Source organism: Hippocampus zosterae, chromosome 4, assembly GCF_025434085.1.
Source record: "Hippocampus zosterae strain Florida chromosome 4, ASM2543408v3, whole genome shotgun sequence".
Taxonomy (NCBI): Eukaryota; Metazoa; Chordata; class Actinopteri; order Syngnathiformes; family Syngnathidae; genus Hippocampus; species Hippocampus zosterae.
Genome location: NC_067454.1, coordinates 25,533,671 through 25,559,932, shown reverse-complemented (window position 1 = coordinate 25,559,932; position 26,262 = coordinate 25,533,671). Strand labels below are relative to the sequence as shown.

Below are 26,262 nucleotides of genomic sequence, written 5' to 3'. Positions count from 1 at the left end.
GGTGATCATTTGGGCAGGGGGCACTGACAGGCGGAGGGAGGACGAGGATCTGAGGGAGCGAGAGGGGATATGCACCTGGAGAAGGTCAGATAGGTAAGGAGGGGCCAGGTTGAGGATGGCCATATATGTATATAGAAGCAGTTTGTAGTTGATTCGATGTTGAACAGGGAGCCAGTGGAGCTGTTGGAGAATGAGGGTGATGTGCTGGTGGGAAGATGTTTTTGTGATGATACGAGCAGAGGCGTTCTGAACCAGCTAGATTTTATGAAGGGACTTTTGAGGTAGACCGAAGAGGAGAGCGTTGCAGTAATCAAGGCGGGATGTGACAAGACTGTGGACAAGGATAGCAGTGGTGCGGGGGTGAGGGAAGGGCGAAGTCTGGTAATATTGCGGAGGTGGAAATAAGCAGTGCGGGTGATGGTGTTGATATGTGAATGGAAGGTGAGCATACTATCCAGGATGACACCCAGACTCTTAACCTGGGGGGAGGGGGACACGAGGGAACTGTCAATGTTGAAGGAAAAACTGTTTACTTTGGATAAAGTGGATTTGGTGCCAAGAAGGAGGACTTCAGTTTTATTAGCATTTAATTTAAGAAAGTTTGTTGTGAACCATGTTTTGAGTTCGGAGAGGCAAGAGGTGAGGGAGGGGGGTGTGAGTATGGAGTTTGGCTTGCAGGAGAGGTAAAGCTGGGTGCCATCAGCGAAGCAGTGAAAGTGGATGTTAAATTTGCGGAGGATATGGCCAAGAGGCAGGAGGTAGATGATGAAGAGAAGTGGACCTAGGACAGATCCCTGTGGTACACCTGTGGTGACTGGGGAGGCCTTTGAGGTGAATGATTTGAGCTGGACAAACTGTGTGCGGCCAGTGAGGTAGGAGTGGAACCAACTGAGGGGAGTGTGGGAGAGACCAATGGAGGAGAGTCTATTGAGGAGGATAGGGTGAGAGATTGTGTCAAAGGCAGCACTCAAGTCTAAGAGGATGAGGATGGAGACGAAACCGGAGTCAGATGCTATGAGGAGATCATTTACAATACGGATTAGGGCAGTCTCTGTGCTGTGGCGGGGGCGGAAACCGGACTGAAAGGGTTCATAGAGTGAAGGGACAGGTGGGAGTGGAGTTGAGCAGCAACAGTTTTTTCAAGGACTTTTGAGATAAATGGAAAGTTGGAGATGGGGCGGAGGTTATCAAAGTTGTTGGGGTCAGAGCCATGTTTTTTCAGTGTGGGGGTGATAGCAGCGGTTTTGAGGAGTGATGGGACAATACCAGAAGAGAGTGAGGAGTGGATAATAGCAGATATGTGAGGAAGCACAGAAGGAAGGCAGGATTTAACAAGGGATGAAGGGAGGGGATCAAGCTGGCAAGTGGTGGGCTTGGATTTCTTTTGCAAGCACCATTTTTAAAATACTGGGATAAATATTCAGACTCAGATATTTATTTCTTTATTTGCATGAAAAGTATGGAATTGGCTGGCACATGTCACTGATGGGCTTTCGCCTTCTGCCAGATAGCAAACACCAGCGATGGGCTGCAAACATTTGGCCCGGGAATATGCATCGTTGTGGCCATCACTTGACGAAAAATAATCATTGACGGCAGTGTTGCGGCCGTCGTGTGTTGAAAAGTTATTGTTGAAACTCAGTCTACGGCGGTGTCCAGCAGTTACGTGCCTAAAAAAAATTGCCAACAGGGACGAGCGAGCCGTTCGTGATGCCCAGGACTAGCCATTCCAGAAACTGCACACATTTTCCCGAAATTCTCGATGCCAACTCTGCCCTGTCTGACACAGAGTTGGAGCGCGTTCGCAGTTGGGAATTATGGTATTGTCTTTTTTTGCCAGCTAAAATTCACAGTTCCATACTGGTACTAGTATTGGTGCAAAAGTTTTGCATCATTCAGTCTGGATACGTTTTTCAGCTGCTAAATGTTTTTAGTGATTGATTGAATATGATTGATGAAAGTCAGGTCTGAGTCTATCGGCACCCCAAGATTTCGGACTTTGGTTTTTCAAGACAGTAATGGCAATTGTTTTGTAAAAGCAATCTTCTTTTTGTTTATTGCTGAAAAATGTACCGTTACCTCTATTTTGTTTTGGTTGAGCTGAAGGAAGATTTGGTTCATCCAGTTGTTAATTTTTGTTATCTTTTTTTAATCCTTTGCAGTAACTTGTTTTCAACTGATTTCACAATTGTTTTGAAAAAGTCGGATGGTATTAGGTCAAGACAGCCAGGTCATGGTGATTGAATTATTCCTGGGTGCTTTTAAGTGCTTCACAATTGTTATTTTTGCTGGTTTAAAGTCTTGGATTAACCCCAAAAATGTGAGCAGACAGCTCTGGACACAAGGACAGCAGCAGATTCATTTGTACAGTAAGCACATAAATACAGAGGGTAAAAGTGGTTCCAAGTGTCTTTAAGTTACTTAGGACATTAGTCAACTCATGAAATTCTCAATTTATCGTATATCTATACTCTTAAAATTATTATTAGTGTTTATATAATTGACTGCAGTGTTTGACAGTGCCTCGAATACGCTTGCAGACGTTCCCATTTTTTTCAATCTGTGCTCATAAAAATTTCATCCGGTCGCGCATTGCGAGTGCATGTTTTAATGCTCCTTCCGGTACATAGAGCTAAGTCTCTGTGTCCGTTTGTCAGACTGCACACGGAAGGCAGAAGGCATGTCAGGTTAAATCATTCCTGGCTTCCATTTAGCTCCATAATTTGCCTCTTTGTCTTGTAGGTCTGTAAATGATTACACCAAAAATCTTTGGATCACCTTTTAACAAAAAACAAACAAACATTCAAATGGCAGCAACTCCCCTGCCTTTTTTCACTGCGACATTTGTTCATCAGACGAATGTGTTGGGATGCCTCATTCATGATTGTTGGATGGGCAACCTTCTGTAAGTCATATTTCACTGAGGAGAAATTAGCCAAGATGAAGTCCTGTGCTGCAGCTCTCACATATTTTGTTATTCGGTTATCCTGCTGAAAATTCTCTCGAATAACCGGGTAATTGGATTAAAAAAACTCTGTGTGTGTATGTGTATATATATATATATATATATATATATATATATATATATATATATATACACACACAGGCACACAGGCACACATCTATCTTCTGATCCACTTAGCCTCACAAAGGTCATGGGGTGTGCTGGAGCCTATCCCAGCTGTGTTCGGGCAGTAGGCACACAAAGACAACCAACCATTCGCGCTCACAATCACACCGAGAGACAATTTGGCTTGCCCAATCAACCTGTCATGCATGTTTTTGGAATGTGGGAGGAAACCGCAGTACCCGGAGAAAACCCACGCAGGCACAGGGAGAACATGCAAACTCCACACAGAAAGGCCGAAGCTAGGATCAAACCCTGTACCTTGACCACTGGGCTGCCCCTGAACTAATACCACACAAACTATGTATTTTTATCGAACACGCACACACACACTCACAGTAATCCCCCACTTATCGCGGTTCATGGGCACCGGGACCCCACCGCGATAAGTGAAAACCCGCGAGGGAGGGTTTGCTCCCCCCTATGAATTTGAACGTGTATGTGGGTCCCGCCTCCCTGTGTGGAGTTTGCATGTTCTCCCCGGGCCTGCGTGGGTTTTCTTCGGGTGGTCCGGTTTCCTCCCACATTCCATAAACATGCATGGCAGGCGGGATGAACATGGTTGTTTGTCTCTGTGTGCCCTGCGATTGGCTGCCGACCAATTCTGGGTGTCCCCCACCTACTGCCCGATGGCAGCTGGGATAGGCCCCAGCACCCCCCGCGACCCTAGTGAAGATAAAGTGGTTTGGAAGATGAATGAATGAATATTTGAGACAAAGGATACAGCAGTACACCTATTTACTTCTTGGCAGTGGTGGGACTTCTCAGCACACTCTCTTTCCCTTAACAGTGTATGGTCCACGGCGAATCACAGGCTGCAGTCTATTATAGCCCACAAACAGTTGAAGTTGACTGAGCAGATCGTTCCTTCGAAAAATACTATTCTTGCGAGTCTATAATCCAGCGAATACTGCCGTCTTTTGAAGACTGTGTCCAATAAAAAATTCACAGCTTGGTTCAATGTTGTCCTCATGGGAAACCAATGGAACAAAATCAAAATTAATCCAATGCGAATGAAAATCAAGATTCGTCCAATGGAACCGTTTCCTCAATTTCCTTTTATCAATCTCTACTGGAGGGGGGCGGGGGGCTTTAGCGTCCCCGTTCATGCCCACCCTTTCCACTTTCATACCCGCATGCTCTCCTCAGTTCTGTCCGCCTTTCTTCGATATAAGCGGCGTGTCGTCACAACATCAATCAGTCACCCGGACCCCAAATCAAAGTCACACAACAGCATTCAAAGATTTTGGAACTCTATGCATACACAAGGCAACCCACAATATTCAGCACCCCATCTATTTGAAAATTGAAAATTTAAGGCTTTCAAGTGTGCCTTTTGGTTGTGAAAATACGGTAAGTGTTGCCGCGTTCCATGTTTGTAATGTCACAAAAAACAAACGGAAACATTTTCTGTGTTTATAGCACATGCTCTTGCCTGAGAAAAAGGTGCAGTGTGGGCAGTATGGGCAGTAGAAAAGGTCATGTACTCTAGCGCTCAATTGCTTTTTATCGTCAATTTATTTTTTATGGAGCATTTGAAGTGCTCATTCCATGGTTTTTGTTGTTGTTGTTGTTGAAAGCTCCACTTAATTATTATGCTGATTTCTGCTTCAAACGTATCCCTCTTAACAATATGGGTTTTATTTTTCTTTTTTGACTGACAGGTGCAGTTCCAGAAGATCCAGCAGCTTCGTTTGTCTCAATCACGACCACAGTACTATGGCGGCTCTTTGCCCAATGTCAATCAGATTGGGAATACAAGCTCCGAATTTCAGGTGGGATGTTGTCAGCTAAAATATGCACAGCTGTATAAAAGTGCGTCGTCATGCTCTGAATACACTCGGTTAGTGTGTGATTATTTCTACTGCTCATTATGATGTTAATCATGTAAAGCCAATCTCCCAAAATGATGAAAAGTTTTGTTATACACGGTATATCTGTCTATAACATAGGTGTCAAACTCAGGTCCTGGATGGCCGCTGCCCTGCATGTTTTTCAAGTCTCCCTGTTGCAACACACCTGATTCAAATGATTAGATCATCAGCAAGCTCTGCGCAAGCCTGACATTGAACCTGTGCATTTGAATCAGCTGTGTTGCAACAGGGAGACATGGAAAACATGCAGGGCAAGCGGCCCTCCAGTACCTGAGTTTGACACCTATGGTCTGTAAGATTATCAGCTATGGACATCTTGAATGATGGGTGGGCCACAAATTTTCATTCTCGCTATTTTGGGGGCACGTAAGACTGCACACGTCCTTATTGGTATCTTCATATATTTAAATTTTCAATTGCACAGAAGAAAATCAATGCTTAGCTACGCAAAATAACCACAACCTGTGATTTCCCAGCTATCCCTCCAGCAAAGTGTTCTCTTGCCTAAGCATTCCCATTTTATTCACATTCAAAGATGGCACAAAAGTATAGAACAGCAAACCAACATTAAAGCCCGTACCTCACTGAGGGTCGAATGTTTGCGAGTGTTGGCAAAGGTAGAGAATGCCCATTTGTGCCTGGGTTTGTCAGTATTCGTTCATGGTTGTGAACATTCTCCAGACTGGCAAACGTTTGTGACCTTGAATAAACTTTGACAAGAATGCAACATTAGCTATCTTCACAAACACTTGCAGATGTTCCCTCAGTGGGATACAGGCTTTCATGGGGCCATATAATGCCACTCAACTTTTTTTGAGCTTTTAGCCAAGTTCAAATGCTAATTCCTCACTAAGAACCAGTGTTGTGTCCAAGGACCGGTAACCCGAGGCCGAGGCCAAGGCCAAGGACTTCAGAAATTTTCCGGGGCAAGGCCAAGGTCAAGGACTTGAGAAATTTTCCGAGGCCAAGGCCAAGGACTGATTTTGAAACTGAGGCCTAGCCGAGGACATGTATAAAACAATGCTATCATACCACTTGGCAGGTGTTCATGATTTGCAACACCCCTCCATCATAACCCTTTGCACGCCCTAACGCTTGAATGAAGTGTTTTTCTTCAAAGAGTAGAACAGTCAGGGTACGTGTTATTTATGCTGAGAAAAAAAATCATATGGTATACATTTATGAATTAATGTTTTAGTGCATTAGTTTCTTAATATGAAGTAAATCAACACTCAACAGGCATGACATGGCACGGAACACAAGTTGAGAAATGACTTTGCATAGAAGTCAATCACTGACTGCAGAAAAAGCGGTAATCTCTCAGTGATAATTTTACCGGCAGCGAGTGCCAGGGACTCGCTGATGAGAAAAGTATGAGTGCCATTATGGATTGAGAGAGTCCCAAATTTCTAATTCTGAAAGGGTCTACTTATTCAATTGCATATGATAATAACACAAACAACAACATATACATACAATGATAAACAAATGCTGCAAAAATGTAAATAATTCAGGGGCAGGCCTGAGGATTTCGGAAATTCATGGTAACCTTTTTTCGGTTCCGTCGGATTACCCAATGGGAAACCACAATAACAAATGTTGGGGTCCGTAAACGTTCATCATGGGAACCCATTTTTCTATTTGGACTGATATTGATAATCAAGAATTCTGAAACTCAAAAGTATAATGTTTCAAGGGTCAATGTTTGAAAACTATGCTTTAACAATGAACATTACATCAGCAGCTGTGTACTCCAGGTTTATTCCAAAAAATAAACGGATCAAAAACTGGTGTACTCATGTGGCATCATCAGAGTATTTTTTCCAATCTCACACTGCAAAGATTAATTGACTGGTAATCATTAATACAGGTAAGTATTGATGTGGCTTGACATCCTCTTCCTAAAACGATGCATGTGTAATCTACGATCAATTTGACGAAAGAATTTAACACACGTCGTCATGAGTTCTACCAACAGTTAACATTAGCATTACTACACCTTGTGATGAATGTTGTATTCATAAAGTTACGATGCTACAACCAGTAAATTATAGAATAACCAATACTGTTTCATAATATTTTTCACAGCGATTAGCCTACAAATCTAATGACCAATTTGCCTCGTAATCGTGCCTCGCGTCGTATTTCGCTCTCGCGTTCTGTGCATACATCACAGGTGAGTTTAGTGATACGCCCTTTGGACGATTCATACGAAAAATCGGACAAGCATTCCCATTTCTTAAATATCGTAATTAGTAGACCTTGGTGAGCTTTTTTTCCGCCGCCATCTCAAACTTTCATCCGCGCGATTCCTCAGTTTGCGGACTAAAATAACCCGCATGCGCACATAACGTTATCTCTTGTGCCCCCCCCCCACTCCCCAACACTGAAAACAAAACAAAACGAAAGTAAATTAGAAGAAACACACACACACACCACATCACAAACACACATACAGGCACAGCGAAATTGCGTGTATCACACAGTCTATTCAAGTGCGGTGACTTTTATAATTAAACTATTTTTCGGCGCCGTGAAAATGACGCCACGGAAACGACACGCTACCGGTAACGATTGTTACTGTGAAATCCTTGCTTGCCGTAGTTTTTTTTTTTTGGTTGTTTGTTTTGCCTGAGAAATTTCCTTGCGTCCCAAAAATGCACATTGTTTGGAACTGTGCGTCCCGTGGGAAAATTATGCGTCTAGGACGCAGAGGTAACGAGATGGCTGAATCTTTAACCATTCTCCGAGTACTACTATTATTACCACTACCACTAATACTACATTAATTAATACCTTCAACTTCACAATAATAATGATAATAATAAATAATTAAATCAACCATGATTTTAAACTAAAAAAACTAAAATTCTATCTATTATCAATATTCATTATTCCAAACATGAGAAAGCATTCAGCAAACATAACTAGAATCGAGCAAAAGGACTCCAAATTCCAACGGCCAAACGGAAGTGAAGTGCCGACATTATTGACTCCAGCTGTAACGCAAATAACTTGGTTCAAACAAACATTCTATTGCAACCGCACAAACGTGACGACTGTGCAAAAATAACTAAATAAAAGACACCACTGTTACAGAAAGGCTTTACACGCTATTTAAACTGCTGATCGCGAACGCAACAACGCATGATTGAAACTAACTGTGATGTACTTTACACGTAGCGCTAATTGTTACCTGTCAGTGGCAGACCCGCCCCTCTTAAAGCGATAGTTAATCCATCAATACGGGTTTCCTTCGATGGAATTTATGAGATTCCTTCGTGATTTTTGCGGTCTTTATACAAAGGGATTCGAGGCTCTAATCTCTCATTGTGTCCGACGACCGGCAATCCGAGGCCAAGGCCAAGGACTTGACTTCCGAGGCCAAGGCCAAGGACAAGGACCAAGGACCGCCCACACATGTCTGCTAAGAACACCCCCAAAGTGCACTCATTCATGCACTCACCCTTCTCAGAGCATTCTTGCTCATTCCTCTACTCTCAGCACCAGCCCCTCCCAGTCTAAGAAAATGACTTGGTCCTCACATTTCTACATCACAAAGTGAGGAGCCGCCTCTTTACTGCCACTGCAGACTAAACACATGCACACTTTCTACGAGGCACCAGTGTCAGGGATAAGTACACCCAGTCTGCCTTGTGACAACTTTATTTTTTAGTTACAACGTTGTAGTTTAGAAAATGTGTAAGTGGAGAAAATGATTGTTTGACTGTGGGAAGTGTAAGATGTTTGTGTCGTGTTGGCAAGGTAGCGTACGTTTTTGCTGAGCCGTGTTATTTCGGAGTGTTTTTTTAATGCATCACGCGACTAATGGAATGGGAGGGGGATTCCAGAGGAGGATCAAAGCCTGTGGCAAAAATGAGATGCAGACAAAGGTTGCATATGGGCAAACAAAATTAATCCAGTCTTCGTCGGGTTTGCCTGCAATGTGAACGTAGCCTAAGTTAATGTGCGATATAGTGTGAATGAAACAACCAAAAGCCCTGCAATTGGTTGGCTGGATGGAAACAACCAAAACAAAACCTGAAACAAACGGCGAGCGAGTGACTACTGAGGAGCATGTTTTTATGGTGGCTAAGCCAGGTGGCGACCATCCTCTGCCTATCTGCTTGAGGAAACACCCCAGCAGGACAGGGAAGTGGCCGTAACACTACATTATGCAGCTCAGAGAGGAGTTCGTTTGAGTGTATGCTATGCCCCAGGCTGTTTTGGCGTCGGCTACGGCCCACAGAAGCGTTGTTGTCATTTATAATAAAAGGTCAGATAAACAACAAAAAAATGTGTCTCGAGAATAGAATGTTTGGTTCTTCCACTTAATGTCATTAACCCAATATTGTCACACTGTAGCAAGCAAACCGTGTGGCTGAGAAGTTATTGTTTATCATACCATCCACAGTCAAGGTTTCATGAAATAAAATAACATATTCAGAACCTCGCTAAACGTCTTCAGAGTACAAGCAGAAACCAACCTTTTTAAAAAGCAACATTTAGAATTCTGAAGAATGGAGATATTTTTGTGTCATTGCGCCATTTAGAAATTTAGAAAGCTCTTTTTGGCTGTTAGCTAGCAATTACCAATCAGTGCATGAGATTAAAGTAGACTAAAAGCAAAACAATGGCAAATGAAATGCATTATTAAGCTAAGATCAGCAAAACGGTGTTATTATTTAGACTTGATCCTAATTGTATTTTGAGTGTGTTGAGCAAGGTTCAGGATCTTGTGTGCATTATTTTCATGAAACCCAAACAATGATTTCTCAGTTACAAAGGTGGCTGCAACTTTGCGTAGGCTCACACACAAGTGCTTGTACACATGCATGCTCAAGTGCGCCTGTACACGTGTGCACTTGTGCACATGTACTATTCTAAGCCAAAAATGCCAGGCTTGACTTTTAAGTGCCTGTCCATCCGTGAGCATCTAACTTGGCTAATTGTTCATGCCAGCGAGGAACATACTCAATGTGTAGTCCCTCCTCGCAGTTGTAAGTGAGCATCACGATCGAACAGCGGAAAAAGTCCACTTGCGCTGATATTTTCTTCCAATAAAAGTCAAAACTTCAAATGCTGTAATTGTTGACTCAGAGCGCCCGTTTGACCTTTAATAAGCAATTATTTTTGGTTCACTCATCCAGCTCATCCCACACATGATGGTTGGGGACCCCTGCTAATGCGTAAATCATAAGCATCTGTCTGGTGATAATTGTTCTGGCTGGAGTGCTGAGTTTTCATGTCAGTGTGCTGCAGATGAATGCCAAGATTGACATACTACTTACGAATACTCATTCATTCATTCATCTTCCTAACCGCTTGATCCTCACTAGGGTCGCGGGGGTTGCTGGAGCCTATCCCAGCTGTCTCCGGGCAGTAGGCGGGGGACACCCTGAATCGGTTGCCAGCCAATCGCAGGGCACACAGAGACGAACAACCATTCACACTCACACTCACACTCACACCTAGGGACAATTTAGAGTGTTCAATCAGCCTGCCATGCATATTTTTGGAATGTGGGAGGAAACCGGAGCACCCGAAGAAAACCCACGCAATACTATTTTTAAAAAATGGATGGCAGGTATTTGTGACTGCATCCAAAGTCCAAAGTAATGTGTACCTTCCCGGTGATACGGACTTAATACAGGCTTTCAGTACTGGAAAAGTGCTTAAGTTGATCGGGAAAAATGTATTCAGAGAGAGATTTAGGGGGAGGGAACATACACATTTTAGGATTGCTCCACCCAGAGCACGTATGTGGCATGATGTATGAAATACTTGAGCCAATGGTAGAATTTCGTAACCACAAAAGTGCATGGCTTTTCCCTTTTACTCGCTTGATAGAATATGGCCCATAGTGTCTCGTTTATATTTTTTGCTCAATAGACTTGCTCTTTTCATAATGGCAGAAAATCTGTAACAACGTTGCACTTTCTTTACAATTGTAACAAGCACCTTGGATAAGTTCAACAAGAGTTCATTTTATTGACCTAATACTATATTACAATTGTCCCGGTCACATTTTGTGCACTTGAGTCTAAGTCACATAATTTTGAGTATTTGCCGATACCGAGTCCTGTTCTGATACTCCAGCAAAGCATTTAGGAGGGGGGGGAAGCGTGCACCCAAACTCTCTCAATTTTCTTTTTCAAAGGTATTCCAATGAAGGTATCCCAACATGATGCCTTTTTATATCGCAATAATTCAAAAGTGGTTAAAATCAAGTAAACAAATACTTGTTTTTTTTAACTTCAGAAATTAAGAACATTCAAATCTTTTCATCTTTTTCGTCCCTGATTTCTGATCACCTGAACGGAATACCCTACCTAATATTGTATAGTATTGCAATTATTTATATGTAAGAATACAATGGGGTGATTTTACATTTATGTTGCTTTCACAATGTCGTAACAGCACTGACTCCAGAAATACGATGTGGCCAGCGATGATTATGAGTTTAATACCCCTCGGCTATTCAAAGCAAATTGAGTGTAATGGTTTATTTTAAGCAATGTGCTTCTAGATGCAATCAGTCATTGCAACTTTTAGAATCTGTATTCTTGTTACTTAAAATCATCTATGATTGAGTATTCACATTTAGTTCCATTTGAGCTCTGAACTCTTACTATTGATGCCATTGAGTCCCTTTTTTTTTTTTTTTGGAGAAGTCTAACACTTTTAAATGTCGTTGAATTTGGGCAAAAGCCTTTTCTGTTTCCATTGAACTTACCGTTACAAGCGTACCCAAAACCACCATTCAGAATAGTATTAAAAACTGTTACTCCTTGAGAGAAGCTGCGGGATACATTGAAGTGTCTCTTTATGTGTGAATGAATACATGATAAAAACTGCAGTCTAAAGTGTATGTTGTCTTTATTTCTCAGGGAGGCTTTCCATCAGCGTTGGATTCTGTAAGAGGTACTCGCCACCACGGATTAGTTGAGAGGGTCCACAGGGAACGCAACCGCATCAACTCTCCCCATCGCAGGCCTATTGACAAGCATGGACGGCAGATATCCTACCAAAACAATCTTTAAAAAGTAGTATAATTTAATGTGATGTAGATCGTATTGTCAACATGGCATGTGAATCTTTTGTTCAAAAGTGTGCTTTGAAGCTATTTGATTGGAAAATGACATACAAGTATGTGGTGCAATGTGAACAGTGCTGACACAATCGTAGGCAGTTGTAGTCAATGTTCCCTCTAAACTGAGTGCATGCCCAATTGTGCACAGCTCTCACTAACGATGCGCACAGCCAAATGTAGACAGCGCATTAAAAAGATTCAAACCTGAGCTGTATTGGCATTTTCATATTTGTCTCATTTAAAAACAAACAAACAAACAAAAAATTGAATGTTTATTTTGCTCAGGAGATGGGCGCAAAAGCTAAGCCAAGTCCGGTAGCATTCAAATGTCCTGGTGTAAGTGCGTCCTCGCAGAACCCAAAATAGTAGCCCACAAAACTATTATGCTAATGAATATTTGAATCATCAAAGTGACTGAAAAACACAAGGTTGCCAAGAGATACAGGAAGCATCTCAAGATGGAGGGGAGGAATTGTATGGGTTTGTTTTTTGGTTTTTTTTTACTTCACACCCAATATGTTACATTTGCATGTAACACATATTGCCTACTGATCCAACAGTACACCCCCACTGCCATAGCATTTGAATGAGTGCGAGTTTTTTCTCTTGCCAGAGGATAGCAATGATTCAGTGATGTGTGAAAATGAATTCTTCCTGTGTCATGTGACCTCTTGCCAGCATTTATTTCCTACACTTGGTGCATCTATGTTCTTTAATGGTAATTACGACAGACACGATGTTAAGGAAAACACACTAGCTGCTTCCTTTTCTTTGATGTCAGTGGGCATGGGAGGTGTATGTTTCAGGAATAAAATTGCCCCTGATACTGTGTCATCAGTAGGTAAATGAGGAAACAGTGTAAAGCACTTGTGAGTACCAAAAGTAAAAACGTGCTATATATACTACGTGACAGCCCATTTACCAGAATACAAGGGCAAGGGGTTGAGCATCGTTAGAATTTGGTTCAGCTTCCTGATCCTCATTTTAGTTTTCCGTCCCGATTCTTTCATGGGGCGCTGTCATCAAAGTTTGCACGGGTTATATTGGAAGTGTCCAAACTACAGCCATCCATTTTTTCTGAGCGGACCGCGGCATAGACTGTGATAAACATTTGACACGACCTGTGTCTACACTGGGTGGCAAGGTCAGAGAAAAGACATTTGTTTTCATCTCTCGCTGCTTTGTCTTCTGTTTCTGATTCTGGTTCTATTCAAGTGGAGGAACTGCTACAATGTCCTTTCCATTTGTGCCATCTGGATTGTGTTTGAAGGGTGTGATTTTGTTATAAATGAGTGCTACCACGTCTTGTTTTACACTAGACATGCAAATTCAGATCCCAATCCACATTTAACATTATGTTCTAATGGCAACAACTTAATTCTAATGAACTTTTTAATTGTATCCCAAACTGATTGTTGATAAGATTAGAGGTTTGGTGTCCGAATTTCATATTTATCACACCTTTTTCAATCTATGACTGGAATATAACACTAAAAGCGCAGAATGACGGTGTGACAAAACAGTTTTGTTTTAAATTCGATACATTGTATTCTTTGGACATTACTTGCTTCGTGTCTCCTGATAAGGAAAAGTGACGTATTTGCCGATCAACAGTATTCATCTTCCAGCACCAACCAATTTTCCTTGACCAAACCCACATAGAGAGTTCTCCATATGGAACCGTATACCTGTCCCCACCTCCAGACAACAACTGGAGAAGGTGAGTGTCATTTGACAAAAATCCAATTTCTTCTTCTTACAAAAATGTTTTACTATCTTCTTTTTTCTGTTTGCAGTTTGTTTTGTGTCATTCTCTGTGTATCCCAGCTTTTGTGGTTTTTTGATCCAGACACTCAGTCCCCTTGTTCATCCTTCAATACGAAATAAGGATGACTGGTGGCTATGCAGTGTGACTTAGGTTTAGCACTTGGAGCTGTTACAATCCATTGTTTCTGCAGCAATACATTCAGTGTCAGAATGCTGCTTTTACCCCGAGAGATGTCTCCACTGCAAAGGTGTACAGTTCAGTGAAAAAGTATTCGAAACAATTGCTTGCTTATTAAAATAGTTGTAGACTAATGAATTATTTTTGACACCTCTCGATGTAATGCTCATGTATCTAGAAAATTCACAATCACTGTCGCAAATCAAACTGTCTTCATGCTGCATCTTTTCAACACATCTTGAAGACATTGTGAGAATGTTGTGCTTCGTAGGCTTGATTGATATTGCACTGGGCCAAAATCCACAGGTGAGCGGGAGATAGCCATAATTCACACTGTGGCAACAATCTGCTGCAGAACGGCTGCAGGCGGCCCTGTTGGGTCTGCACAGACATGACAAATCTTGGACCAATCAATAAAAACAGCAAAAAGAAAAATAGATCAGAGTGGGGTTGCAGCTATCGAATATTTTGGTGTTAAGATATCGTACAGAAAATTCTATTGAGTGATCAGGTACAGTGGTACCTCTGATTATGAAATTAATATGCTCTGGAAGAAATTTCTTAACTAGAAAACTTGTAAGTAAAGATGCGTTTTCCATGTAAATGCCCTAATCCGTTCCAAGTCCTCCAAAATTTCGACATAAATTTTTATAAAGCATAAAAATGCATCTAAATATATAACACATACATGTTACAATTAGATTATTGCACAATAAATGAGAGTTGTGCATAATGTAAAAAAACAAAGAACAGAGTAAAGAATAAAAATGAAGGTCATTTAACTTTTAACTGCATCCTCATCGTTTTTTGCCCCCTTTAGTTCATGTTCTCTTTCAGTAGTGGTTTTTGCCTGGCATTTTGTAAAGAACTGATCCAAGGACGTTTGCTTTTGTCGGCTTTTAACAATCTTTTGAAAATGTCTAAGGCAAACATCAGCATAGTGAGCGATCGCCTGACTGGTGAACACTTCTTCTGGGTGATTCACATTTACATAAAACTATCGGAACACCTCATACCCCGAGGGGCGAATGACGAGGACGCTATATAGACACATCTATTTATCTATCAATCCACACAGAGAGACACTTACGGTCGAGGACCCACTTAGCCAATGGGATGCAGGATAATGCTCGGTAATAGCCAACGGCGGAGCAGCTACAAGTATGTTGCGTTCATGAAATTCGGAGCTGCGAATAGCAGCCCATACTGTATTTTTACCTTTCGTATCTTGAATTAATTTCATAATAAGAGGCAAAATTTGCCCATTGAGGCATTTCGTAACTTGAAAATGTCGTGTGAAGAAACCTTGGTCAGTAGAGGTACCACTGTATTCAGATGATATATATATATATATATGTGTGTGTGTGCTTGGTTCTAAATACAAAAGGCCAGCAACTGGGTCAAGCCTCGAGTGCACAGTCATTTAGCTCTGTAAAACTGGCTTTGATCCGACGGCTCTCGCTGCCTTGTTTGGAAGTAGCCGTCGCAAAACTGGCAGGGTACAGCATAATACAGTCTTTTTTTCTGCACCCTGAATCAGCGATTGAACCTTATTTTGTAATACCGTTGTCTTGTTAACGTCTGTAGGAAACGAGTCAATTCAGCCATTATGCATGAAATACAATAAAAGCGTACCAAGGCATTGATATCCATTTGGTAAGCTACGGTTTATTTTGAAACACACTCACGTGGGTGCCCACCAGTGCACTCACACACATATGCACACACATCAAGATGAGCAAAAGTCAGAACGGGCCAAAAATGAATGAAAGCTAAAGGTACAAACAAATCTTTTTTTTTTCCCCACCCATTTCCTCCTCCCAGTCCATCTGCCTTTTCTAAAGAATAGATCCTGGATTCTCTTTAATAGCCATCAAGGGAAATTATCCAGGGTTTGTTTTGTTGCAGGAATAATTGCCTGGTTCTCTGTCTCTGGGGATAGTGGGCCGGGAAGTGTTTCCAACACCAACCACATCTGTATTGTGTTATAGCCAGTGCAATCTTGAGAGATCAAATTCAATTTAATTAAAAACAACAAATGATTCATGCACTATGCTTGTATTCGGAATTGTCCTTTTTTTGTGTTATTGCTTTCAAGTTGGCATTATAGGGATTGTTGTCAGCGTCATATAAAGAGGATCTCAGGGGCAAAAACCTAATCCTTATGAACTTTAGAACTACAACCAACATTTTAGAACTACACAACCATTAAGTTTGGCTCAACAGTCAAGAGTATACACATTTATTGTACCCACTACACATACCTTCATACAATGAGATACTGTCTAGAACTGAAATCCAGGTACTGATGGAGTGACCAAATCATCAATGATTTTCTTTTTCTCCGTACTGTATTGCAGTGGCAGGCGGAGAGTTTCGGATCTGGGCGTTCAATGGGTATTTAAGTGACCCAAACTACCTCTTACTACCACCATCAGGTCACAAAATAATGCACAAAAAATGCTAAGTACAGTAACTGCGTGTGGCATTAAAGACAAGAAAGGCAAGTCACATATTTGAGGAAGAATGCCATTATAACTCAATTCAGTCTTTCACCTCCAAACAACTCCAATCTACCCGCAGTTCAAAGTCAATACACGTAGATGCAGCATACCGTGTTCACTTGCTATACTGCCTGTCTACTCTATGAATTAACCACATTTTTTTTTTTTGGCCAGTGTTTTTAATGGTCAATACATTTAGAACTCAACTGTATTTATAGAGCACTTTCAAACAGCCATTGCTGCATACAAGTGCTGTACATGGAACAACTAACATACAACATAAAGCAAAAAATCAGTAACAAAGATGGTGCAAAGCACCAAACAGCAAAACTAAGATCAAATTTGAGTCAAATGCCAAAGAATACAAGTGAATTTTGAGGCGGGTTTTAAAGATGGGCAGCGAGAGGGATTGCCGAATGTTCAGTAGAAGGTCATTCCAGAGAGAGGGACCAGCAACGGAAAAGGCTCGATCCCCTCTGAGCCTCCGTTTAGTTCTTGGTACATCTAATAATGTCTGGTCCGCAGACCTGAGGCGCCGGGCAGGTGTGTAGTGGCGGATGAGCTCAGAGAGGTAAGTTGGCGTGAGGTCATTTAGAGATTTGAAAACAAATAAGAGGATCTTGAAAATAACTCTAAAATATATAGGGGGCCAGTGAAGGGATGCCAGAGTAGGAGTTATGTGCTCCCTCTTTCGAGTACCAGTCTAGAGACGAGCAGCAGCATTCTGGACCAGCTGGATATGCTTAATGGAGGACTGGCTGAATCCAAAGTAAAGGGCATTGCAGGAATCAAAAGTTACTCATATATTTTCATTGTTCAATTGCAGTATTTTTCAGACTATAAGGTGTACTAAAAATCCTTTCATTTTCTTGTAATCTTGCGTTTTGTAATCCTGTCAGTTTTATGTATGGATGTCGGCCTTTCCGTTTGCTGTCTTTAATTCAAATTCCTTCAAATTTACTTTCACACATCTAATCGCAAGTAGGCATGCATGTTTTTGTCATACCGGAACAAATTCCTGCTTCTGTATCTAAGAATCATGGGAAATATTCATGCTGCTGTTAGATTAAATGCGAGTCGAGTGTTTCTGGCCACATTTTTCAAATACTACAATGTAGGACAATATCATTGCGAGGGCCAAGAGAATGTCACAGCCAGCTATCAATTGCTGCCAGGACTGAGCAAAGAAGGAGCAGGCTTGGAAAATGGCTAGCGAGGAAGTTGCTGTGTCTGGGGAGTAGGGATGGATACTGAGTCTTCGTATCAAACTGACCCATGGGTGAAACTTTTCAGAACTGCAGTGTCAATAAGCTCTACCTTTAGTGGTTTTGTTAACGCAAATGAAGAAATAACTCCTCTATTTGCGATACATATAGGCTTTATGAAGGTAGTTTTGCAACTTCTGTCTCTCTGAGCTTGTTAGTAACTAACAATGTAATATGTTCGTCTGAGAAGCATGTTCACAATCGGAGGCATCTGTGACTCTTTCTGCCGATGTGTGATCACATCACAACACATTATAGAGAAATGTCCGTTGTGTCGCATAACCTTATAGTTTTTATCATGTTATTTTGATGTCTGGGATCAGAATTTGTATAATGGTGGCAGCCCCGCCTAATCGGGCTTAGAAGCCACGTCACCGGTTTGGGACCACAGGCCGTTGAGTCAGTGGCTTTGAAAGGTCAGATTAGTGAAATTGGAGAGTTAAAGGCAAGTTCAGATTGAAATGTTTTTTTCGCTGATCAAAATAAAACACAATAAGGCAGATTTACAAAGTTACCAGAGTTGGCATTAAATTGCAAGTGTAAAAATGGTGGAAAAATAAAATAAGGTTTAGCGCATTAATTAGCTCTGATCGTTTCACCATGGAAAATTTGAAAAATTAATGGGATTGGACATCTTATTTGAAGAAGCATACACACATTGAATTACAAAAAAGAAAGCTATTTTGGCAATAGTTTGTAGGAAGCCAGCAACAATTTAAAAGCCATCTTTAGTATGATTATCTCATCCAAAAAGCATGGCAATTGGCTGTATGTGATTATCCTCACATATCAAATTAGATTCAGGACAACATCCCAGAAAAAAACTGCTCTAGGGGAGGCCAGAGATGGACAGTTGTTCCACTGCGGCTGAAATGACTAAGATGCTAGAAAAGGAAGTGATGAAAGGAGCTTTGTCTGAAAATGATGTGGCGTGGCTCTTTCTTACTTGTTCCAAATAAGCCCTCACATCGTTCAGAAGCTTCAACATTGCATGAAACCAAAGTCGTGGTTCTGGCAAGCGGAAATGTTTTTGCTCCTATTGCACTGCTCTGCCTGCCAGTTGGCATTTTTGAAGTACTTTCTAAAGATGCGAAATATCCCATCAGAATTTGATGAATTACATTGTTCTCTCAAACATTCATCTACAGCAGGGGTGCTCAAACTTTTTTGACCAAAGATCTACTTTTCGATCAACCAACCTCCCTCGATCGACCCATTACCACGCACGCACGCCTGGGGGTACACACGCATGCCATGTTGAGCAATAGCCTGACGCTAAGGCATGCGACGCACTTAGGCAGCCTGTCAACGATCGTAGCTCACGCGTACCCTTTTAAAATGCTTCTCATGGCTCTCCAGATTCCCATTTCTTGCCCGTCACCTAGGTGAATTGTACAAAACAAACTGAATGAGAATAATGATAACGATAAAAGATACAGCGAAACAACTGTGATCACAAGCTGCAACTGCAGACTGTTGAGCGCAAACAACTTCCGGTGACGCAGTCACACGGAGGTTAAAGATGACCTGCTTTCTTTTCTTTTCTTTTTTAAATACTTTTTGTGAAAGTGAGACTTATAGAATGATTAGGATGCAGTGTGCATTAACACAAAAAATATATTACCGGTACTAACATGCACAGAGACACAAATGTTTAGCTTTTTTTCCCCTCTACACCCCTCACATTGACCTGGGACCAGTCGAATGGTCGATCGCCACCGACCTCTATCTCCAGTATTTTTAGCGTCCTCCTTCCAGGATGTGCAAAATGAACTGTGCAGCAATTGGGCAGACGCAATCCTGGGTGTGCCCAGTTCATAATGCTGCTTCCACACACACACACACACACACGCACACACACGGTTGATACTCTTTTCGCATGTGCGCAGTAAATGTGAACCAGAGAGCTCACTGAAATTCACAAATCCGCATGAATGCACTTAATCTTCCCAGTTGCTGTCTTTCTCGTTAGCACATTTGTTCTAGTTAAGTAAAGTTTGATCAACGCTATATGTGTAACATTGCTATGGGTTGATGAGTTGAGTTCAGGAGATTCACCCGCAGTTTTCTACTTACCTATTGTATTGACCAGGGGTGCCCAAACTTTTTGGACCGAAGATCTACTTTTTGTTCAACCAACCTCCCGGGATCGCCCCTGACTGCGCACGCATGCACGCGCGTGCACACACACACGCACGCGCGCGCCATGATGAGAAGCCAAACGGAAGCAAGCGATGCACTTTTGCAGCCTGTTGACTATCGTAGCTCACGCGTACCGTTTTAAATTGCTTCCCTCAGCCCTCTAGATTCCTATTCCTTGCCTGTGCCCTCGGTGAATTGTACATGAAGCAAACTCAGAATGAGAATAATGAGGATCAAAGATATAGCGCAACAGCTCTGATCACAATCTGCAATTGCAGACTGCTGAGCGCTAACAACTTCCGCTGACGTAGTCACGCACCACCGTAAATTCAAGATTTACCTGCTTTATTTTAATTTAGTTGTAAAATCTTTCTTTGGGAAAATTAGACTGATTAGGATGATTAGTGTGCAGTCTGCATTAAAACAAAAATATATTACTAACATGTACGAAGACACACAAATGTCTTTTTTTTCTCCTCTACACCTTTCGGATCTAATTGGAACGAGTCCTAGATCTACCGGTAGATCAGGATCGACTTATGGGCACCAATGGTATTGATGATCTGAAAATATCTCAACAATGAGTGCAGTGTCCATCCAGTGTTTTGCAGCACATCTTCTGCTTGATCGTTGCTTTCAGAATTCCAGAAGATCACATCAAGTAACGTGCATTGGGAAGAGCTGCTAATAACATCGTAATGCTTGTGATTGGAAAGATGGGCAATGTTGCTAAATTGTTGAATTGTAAATCATGCACTGTCGTGGCAAAGTATTTGCGCCCCCCCCCCCCGCCCCCTCCGATTTCTGTTGTGTTTGGATACAGTGGTGCGAAAAAATGTTCCCCTTCTGGATTTCTTTTTTTTTTAGGTTTGTGACACTTTAATGTTCCAGATCATCAAACGAATTTAAATATTCGTCTAAAATAACACAAGTAAACGCAAAATGCAGTTTTAAAAATTAAAATTGTTTTTATTAAAGGGAAAACTAAACTGTTAGTCAATGTTATTTTGTGATTTAACAAGAGGGTAATTACATTTTCACATGGCGTCAGAAACGTTTTGATTTATTTATTTATTTATTTATTTGGTGCCTTGATAAATTGAATTTTCATTTGAAAACTGCATGTTGTATTTCTTTGGGTTGTCTGGGTGATATTAAAATGGGTTGAATTTTGTTTTTTTCTCGAGTCACTACATATCATCAGATGATTCCAGTCCGTTGTTTGGATGCATTGTCTGGCAATCGCAGTGAGATCAGCTAGGTCCTCTAGGGTGCAAGGTGTCGGGAGGAGTGGGCAGACAAGGACATGTTGTATGGTCTCATTAAACCGTCACTTTAGCAGATTTGTTTTGCAATGGGTTGAATAATTTGAAACCTTTGTGTAAATTGATGTGAGCACCCCCCCAACAAAAACCGAAATCAGGAGCGGGGCAAATACTTTTTCACAGCACTGTATATTATGATAGATTTTCATTTTTAGTTAGCTTGATGTCAGTGTTGAGTTGGGGAGAGGAGTTGTGTGTCTGCTTGAAAGTCAAAACCATGATCTAGTCCCACGCTCTCCCCCTTCTTGTCACCAATCTTTGACCTTGTGTTCTTGTCCTAACCTCTCTTGGGATGTAATCCCAGACCAAGCTCCCTGGAGATGGCACTATATTGTCGAGTGGCCTTCACAGGAGAGATATTTCAAAATGTCTGCTTTCCCTCTCTTAAGAGTTGTGTCTTAGCCATTCTTTTGTGCATTTTATTGAAATGCGAGAAGGGCTTATTGCTGCCTTCTTGAAAAAATGCCAGCATTTTTGTTAGTAAATACAAGACCAAAACATAAGATCACAGCGTAGCCTTGTGAACAAATTAACCAAAGTGCAATATTTGAACAGTATTGCTAATTAGTTTTATACAGCAGTAATGTAATATGCACCGCCCAGTCTACTTTTGTTCCAGCAAAAACAGTACATGCCTTTGTCCAATAGCTGTCATAAATCATTTTCATAACATCCAGAATTCTGACGTCATGATTTAAAAAAAACAAAAAACAGACAGCAACAAACTGCCACAAACTGCAAGCAAAGCAGCTCACACTGCATACTGTCATGATTGCAGTTTTGTTGACAACCTTTCAAACAAGAAACCTTAGAAATGAAAAGGTATGACTACTTTTTTGTTTAGATTTTAATTATGCGTGCACACACACACACACACACACGCACGCACGCACGCACGCACGCACGCACGCACGCACGCACGCACGCACGCACACACACACAGTCAGGCTCCAGCAGGATTTGGAACAGCATTTCTGCCCACGCTATCAAAGTGCAAGGCGAGCAGGGGATTATTCCACCACACAGGAAGTCGTCTGGGCTTATTTGCAAACATTTTGGTGCCAACAAATTCTGACCCTGCAGGACACGCTGCTGTGATGGGCCCAGAATGAGGACAGGTTAGACCGTTTGGCCATCTCAGCAGCAAGCCAACAGAGCCCGACATTTTTTTCTCCTCTGGCTAGTAATGGACATGCACTCACTCTTCAGCAGGCAAAGTAACCCAAGTCCATGCACATGTTTTATAACAGGTATCTTTTGTGCAAATTGTCACCCCCTGCCACATATGCAAGTGTAGTAGCCTGCTCTAGACTGTACTGCATATCTGTAACAGCGTCACAAACGGAAAAATGCGTCTTCCAATCTTTGTCTACAGATTGCGCTGTCGCGCTAGTCAACACTAGTGGCCAATGCGAGAACTAACAGACTTTTGACAACCACTGTTCAAAGGGGAGGTTTGAGTATACAGCACGCTGTTTTTGTTCAGTTAAATTCCCAGTCTGGTTGGTTCTGGGTCCAATAAAAACTGTGTTGGAAAAAACTTTGATCCGAGGAATAAGGGTTTGTACAGTATACAGTATGTGTGTATTACCACAGCACAAAGAACGAGGTGATTCGGCCTTGGTTGTGGCCTAAATGGTAGATTCTTAAAGAGGCTATGGTACTCTGCTTCTTCTGACGTTTCTCCAGGGTCTTTCTCCATCACAACAGACACATTTGAGATGCTCTTTACAAACGCTTTCTCTCCGCCCGCAGGTCTCTGTTTAACTCCAAATACATTTGTTTCTTTTGAAGGGATCATCCCCCATGGAGTGAGGAAAAGCGGCCTGGCTTTAGATTAATATCACAGCTCAACAGGTGACCTTTGACCTCTCCGCCCCTCTATCATCTCTGATGGCTGCTTCATCCCATGCTCACATAACTACCACCATGTTAATTGTCTTATTGCCATCTCATTTGGTTCGTTTGTCTTGCTTTTCAATTCTTTATATAACCACTTCTTCACTTCTCATGTGAGAATAATTCTCTCTATCCACCAAAGCACCGAAAGGCAAAAAGTCAGAACTAAAGTCTTTTGTCATGATTTATTCCATATTTTTTCTCTCCCAATTGTTTCCCGTTCTTCTGTGCAGTTTCGTTCCCTGAGAAATTAATCACTAATTTCTCTCTTACTAACACAGCTTCAGGAGTCAAGGCCTTCTACAAGTTAGCATCCAGCATCATGATTTATATTGATGCTGTCATTTTCTTTCCATCTTTTGTTGCCTAAACAACTTTATGATTGTATTTTGATTTCTGTGAACTAGTCCATTGATCTCCAACCACCGGTCTGCGGCCCATTGGGTACCAGGCTGAACAGAGACAGAATCCCCGCCCTCTATTTTGGGGGTGCAGGGTGCGGAACGTCAGCCCCCATCACACCCACCCACCCCTTGGATTACCATCCGAAGGGCAATATAACTTGGGCCGGCAAACTTTCAAGGCAATCGTTGCAATCAAAAGATTTAAATAGTAATTGCACCTGTCAACTTGTATTTAGGACGCCTCCTCGTGAGAAAACTGCTCCAACTGCCTCCTGTTTGAAGAATGCCTTGGAAGGCATGTTTATCTCCTTCCACAGATTTTCAATAGGATTTTGGTCAGGCGTGCCCATTAGGTAGATCGTGAGCTATAAGTAGCTCTTGAAGGGCATGTCGATAGCGCTCATGGCATTAATTCATTTTCCATAGTGCCTTGTTAGTTTTGAGGTTTCATTGCTCCTTGTACAGATTCAAGAAAAAACTGCCGGATGTTTCAGAGCAGGCCCAGAAGGTCACCGAGCGTCCTCCATTTTTCACACAATAGAAACTTGCGACATAGGCAAAATTGTTGGTACACTATTGTTAATTTTTTTTTTTTTTTTAATTAAACGCATACAATTGTCACAAAAGTAACTTAAACTGAATGAAACCGATAACGGAATTTACTGCTATGCATACAGATAAGTCTCAATGCTTCTGGGACAATTCTTGTGGTGATTCTGGGTTTTTCTTTCTTTAATAAAAGGGTGCCAACTATTCTTTCAAGAGGAGGCATGGTTTCCTGGCTCAGTGTGTCTTCAATCTGGGCAGAGAATTAAATCCATTAAAACACAGAGAGAAATGTGCTGCTTAAATGGTTTGGTTGCAGTGATTGCCTCAAAAGGTTAGCAAAATATGAAGTTAAGGGTACCATTGCTTTTGAAGAGGCCAATTTCATTATCTGAGAATAAAAACAATATTTAGTTATTACTTCATGGACCAAACTCGAAAAAGAATTGGGTCAAAAAAATTGTCTCAGATGTCAAGCTGAAAAATGTTTATACCAATTACCAGGTCAAAAAAGGACTAGATGTGATTCGGATCAATTGAAACCCCCCAAAAGTTGGGTCATAGAACAGAGGGATTGTGTTAAGATATCAAACATACAAACCAATAAACAGTGGTACCTCGACTTACGAATGTCTCGTCATACGAAATTTTCAAGTTAAGAAACATCTTAACGGGAAAATATTGCCTCTTGTTACGAAAGAAATTTCAAAATCCGAAAGGTAAAATACAGGATGGCTTGCTACTCGCAGCTCCGAGTTTCCTGAACGCAACATACCTAAAGATGCTCTGCTATTGACTATTACCGAGCATCATCCTGGCATCCCATTGGCAAAGAGGGACTTCTACCGTATGTGTTTATTTGTGAAGATAGATAGATATTGTGGCTATGCAGCGGCCTCGTTATTTGCCCCTCGGTTCATGAGGTCTTCTGTTTTACATAAATGTGAATCACCCAGAAAAAGTGTTCACCAGTCAGGTTATCGATCACAATGCTGATGTTTGCCTTGTACAGTTTTCGAAGGTTTGTTGCAAGCCGACAAAAGCAAATGTCCTTAGATCAGTTCTTTATAAAACGCCAGGCAAAAACCACTTCTGAAAGAGAACATGAACTAAAGAGGGCAAAAAATGATGAGGACGGAGTTAGAAGTTAAATTGCCATCATTTGTATTCTTTATTCTTTGTTTTTTACATTCTACACAACTCTCCTTTATTGTGCAATAATCTAATTGTAACATGTATTTGTTACATATTTTTATGCTTTAGAAAACATTTATGTCTGCATTTTGGGGACGGGGGCGCCTTGGAACGAATTAGGGCATTTACATGTAAAACGCGTCTCTACTAAAAAAAATTTAGAGTTAAGAAATTTCTTCCAGCACATATTAATTTCGTAAGTAGAGGCACCACTGTATGGTTAATTTGAACCCAAAATTTTCTCTCATAAAAACAACCAATAAATTTGACCTAGTACAAACAACACATGACTTTTGTTAACATCACATTATATGTTATTGGAGTGCATCAGAGGGAAGTGCGTGTACCACAAAGTGATACGCGTCCCACACTTTGAGATTTGCAGGCATTATACTTCCCAGAATTTTTAATGTTGTTCGTACAGCATGAACATCCGGATTCATGGAGAAGGAGCAAAATGACTCATTGAATTTATAGCCCTAGGAAGTGAACATGCAAGAACACATTTGAATATTTGTCCTCATCCTCCTACACAGAACCAACTCAGACTCTGCTCTTCATACAAGTGTGATGAACCCAAACCCACAGGACCACTTCAGCGTGAACCAGCAGATGGGTCATGGTCCCCCACAGCGCAATGGTGAGAGTAGCAGTCACATAGACACTCGGCACTCGATGCTCATGTGTTTCTTCATGTGCTTTCTAGGTGTGATTTACTGGTATAATAGAACTATAATTCAATTAGAGCAATAAATATCCTCTCACATCTTGGTTCGCTATCCTGCAACTTTGCACAGCCATTGACGTGGAATACACCATCATTCTACATACCACAATTACTGATTAATCCTATGCGAAGGTGATGTGTTGAACTTTGTGGTCGCCCCAGGTACTTGATTTCAAATGCCCCCAATCCTCCAAATATCATAAAACTGCACGTTTTG

The 26,262-nt window shown here is 41.4% G+C and overlaps 1 protein-coding gene across 5 annotated transcripts in view; it reads left to right on the top strand.

The window, feature by feature from the left end:
- The window catches only part of crtc3 (CREB regulated transcription coactivator 3), a 61,549-nt gene that overhangs the window by 4,191 nt on the left and 31,096 nt on the right, over window positions 1-26,262 (top strand). For 3 of the 5 annotated variants that reach the window (XM_052063932.1, XM_052063931.1, XM_052063930.1), the window contains exons 2-6: window positions 4,792-4,902; window positions 11,892-12,023; window positions 13,756-13,814; window positions 23,070-23,132; window positions 25,855-25,958. In XM_052063932.1, coding sequence (XP_051919892.1) covers window positions 4,792-4,902; window positions 11,892-12,023; window positions 13,756-13,814; window positions 23,070-23,132; window positions 25,855-25,958 — 469 coding nt within the window. The remainder of the gene's footprint in view (window positions 1-4,791; window positions 4,903-11,891; window positions 12,024-13,755; window positions 13,815-23,069; window positions 23,133-25,854; window positions 25,959-26,262) is intronic. The other 2 variants (XM_052063934.1, XM_052063933.1) reach the window with 1 other exon arrangement.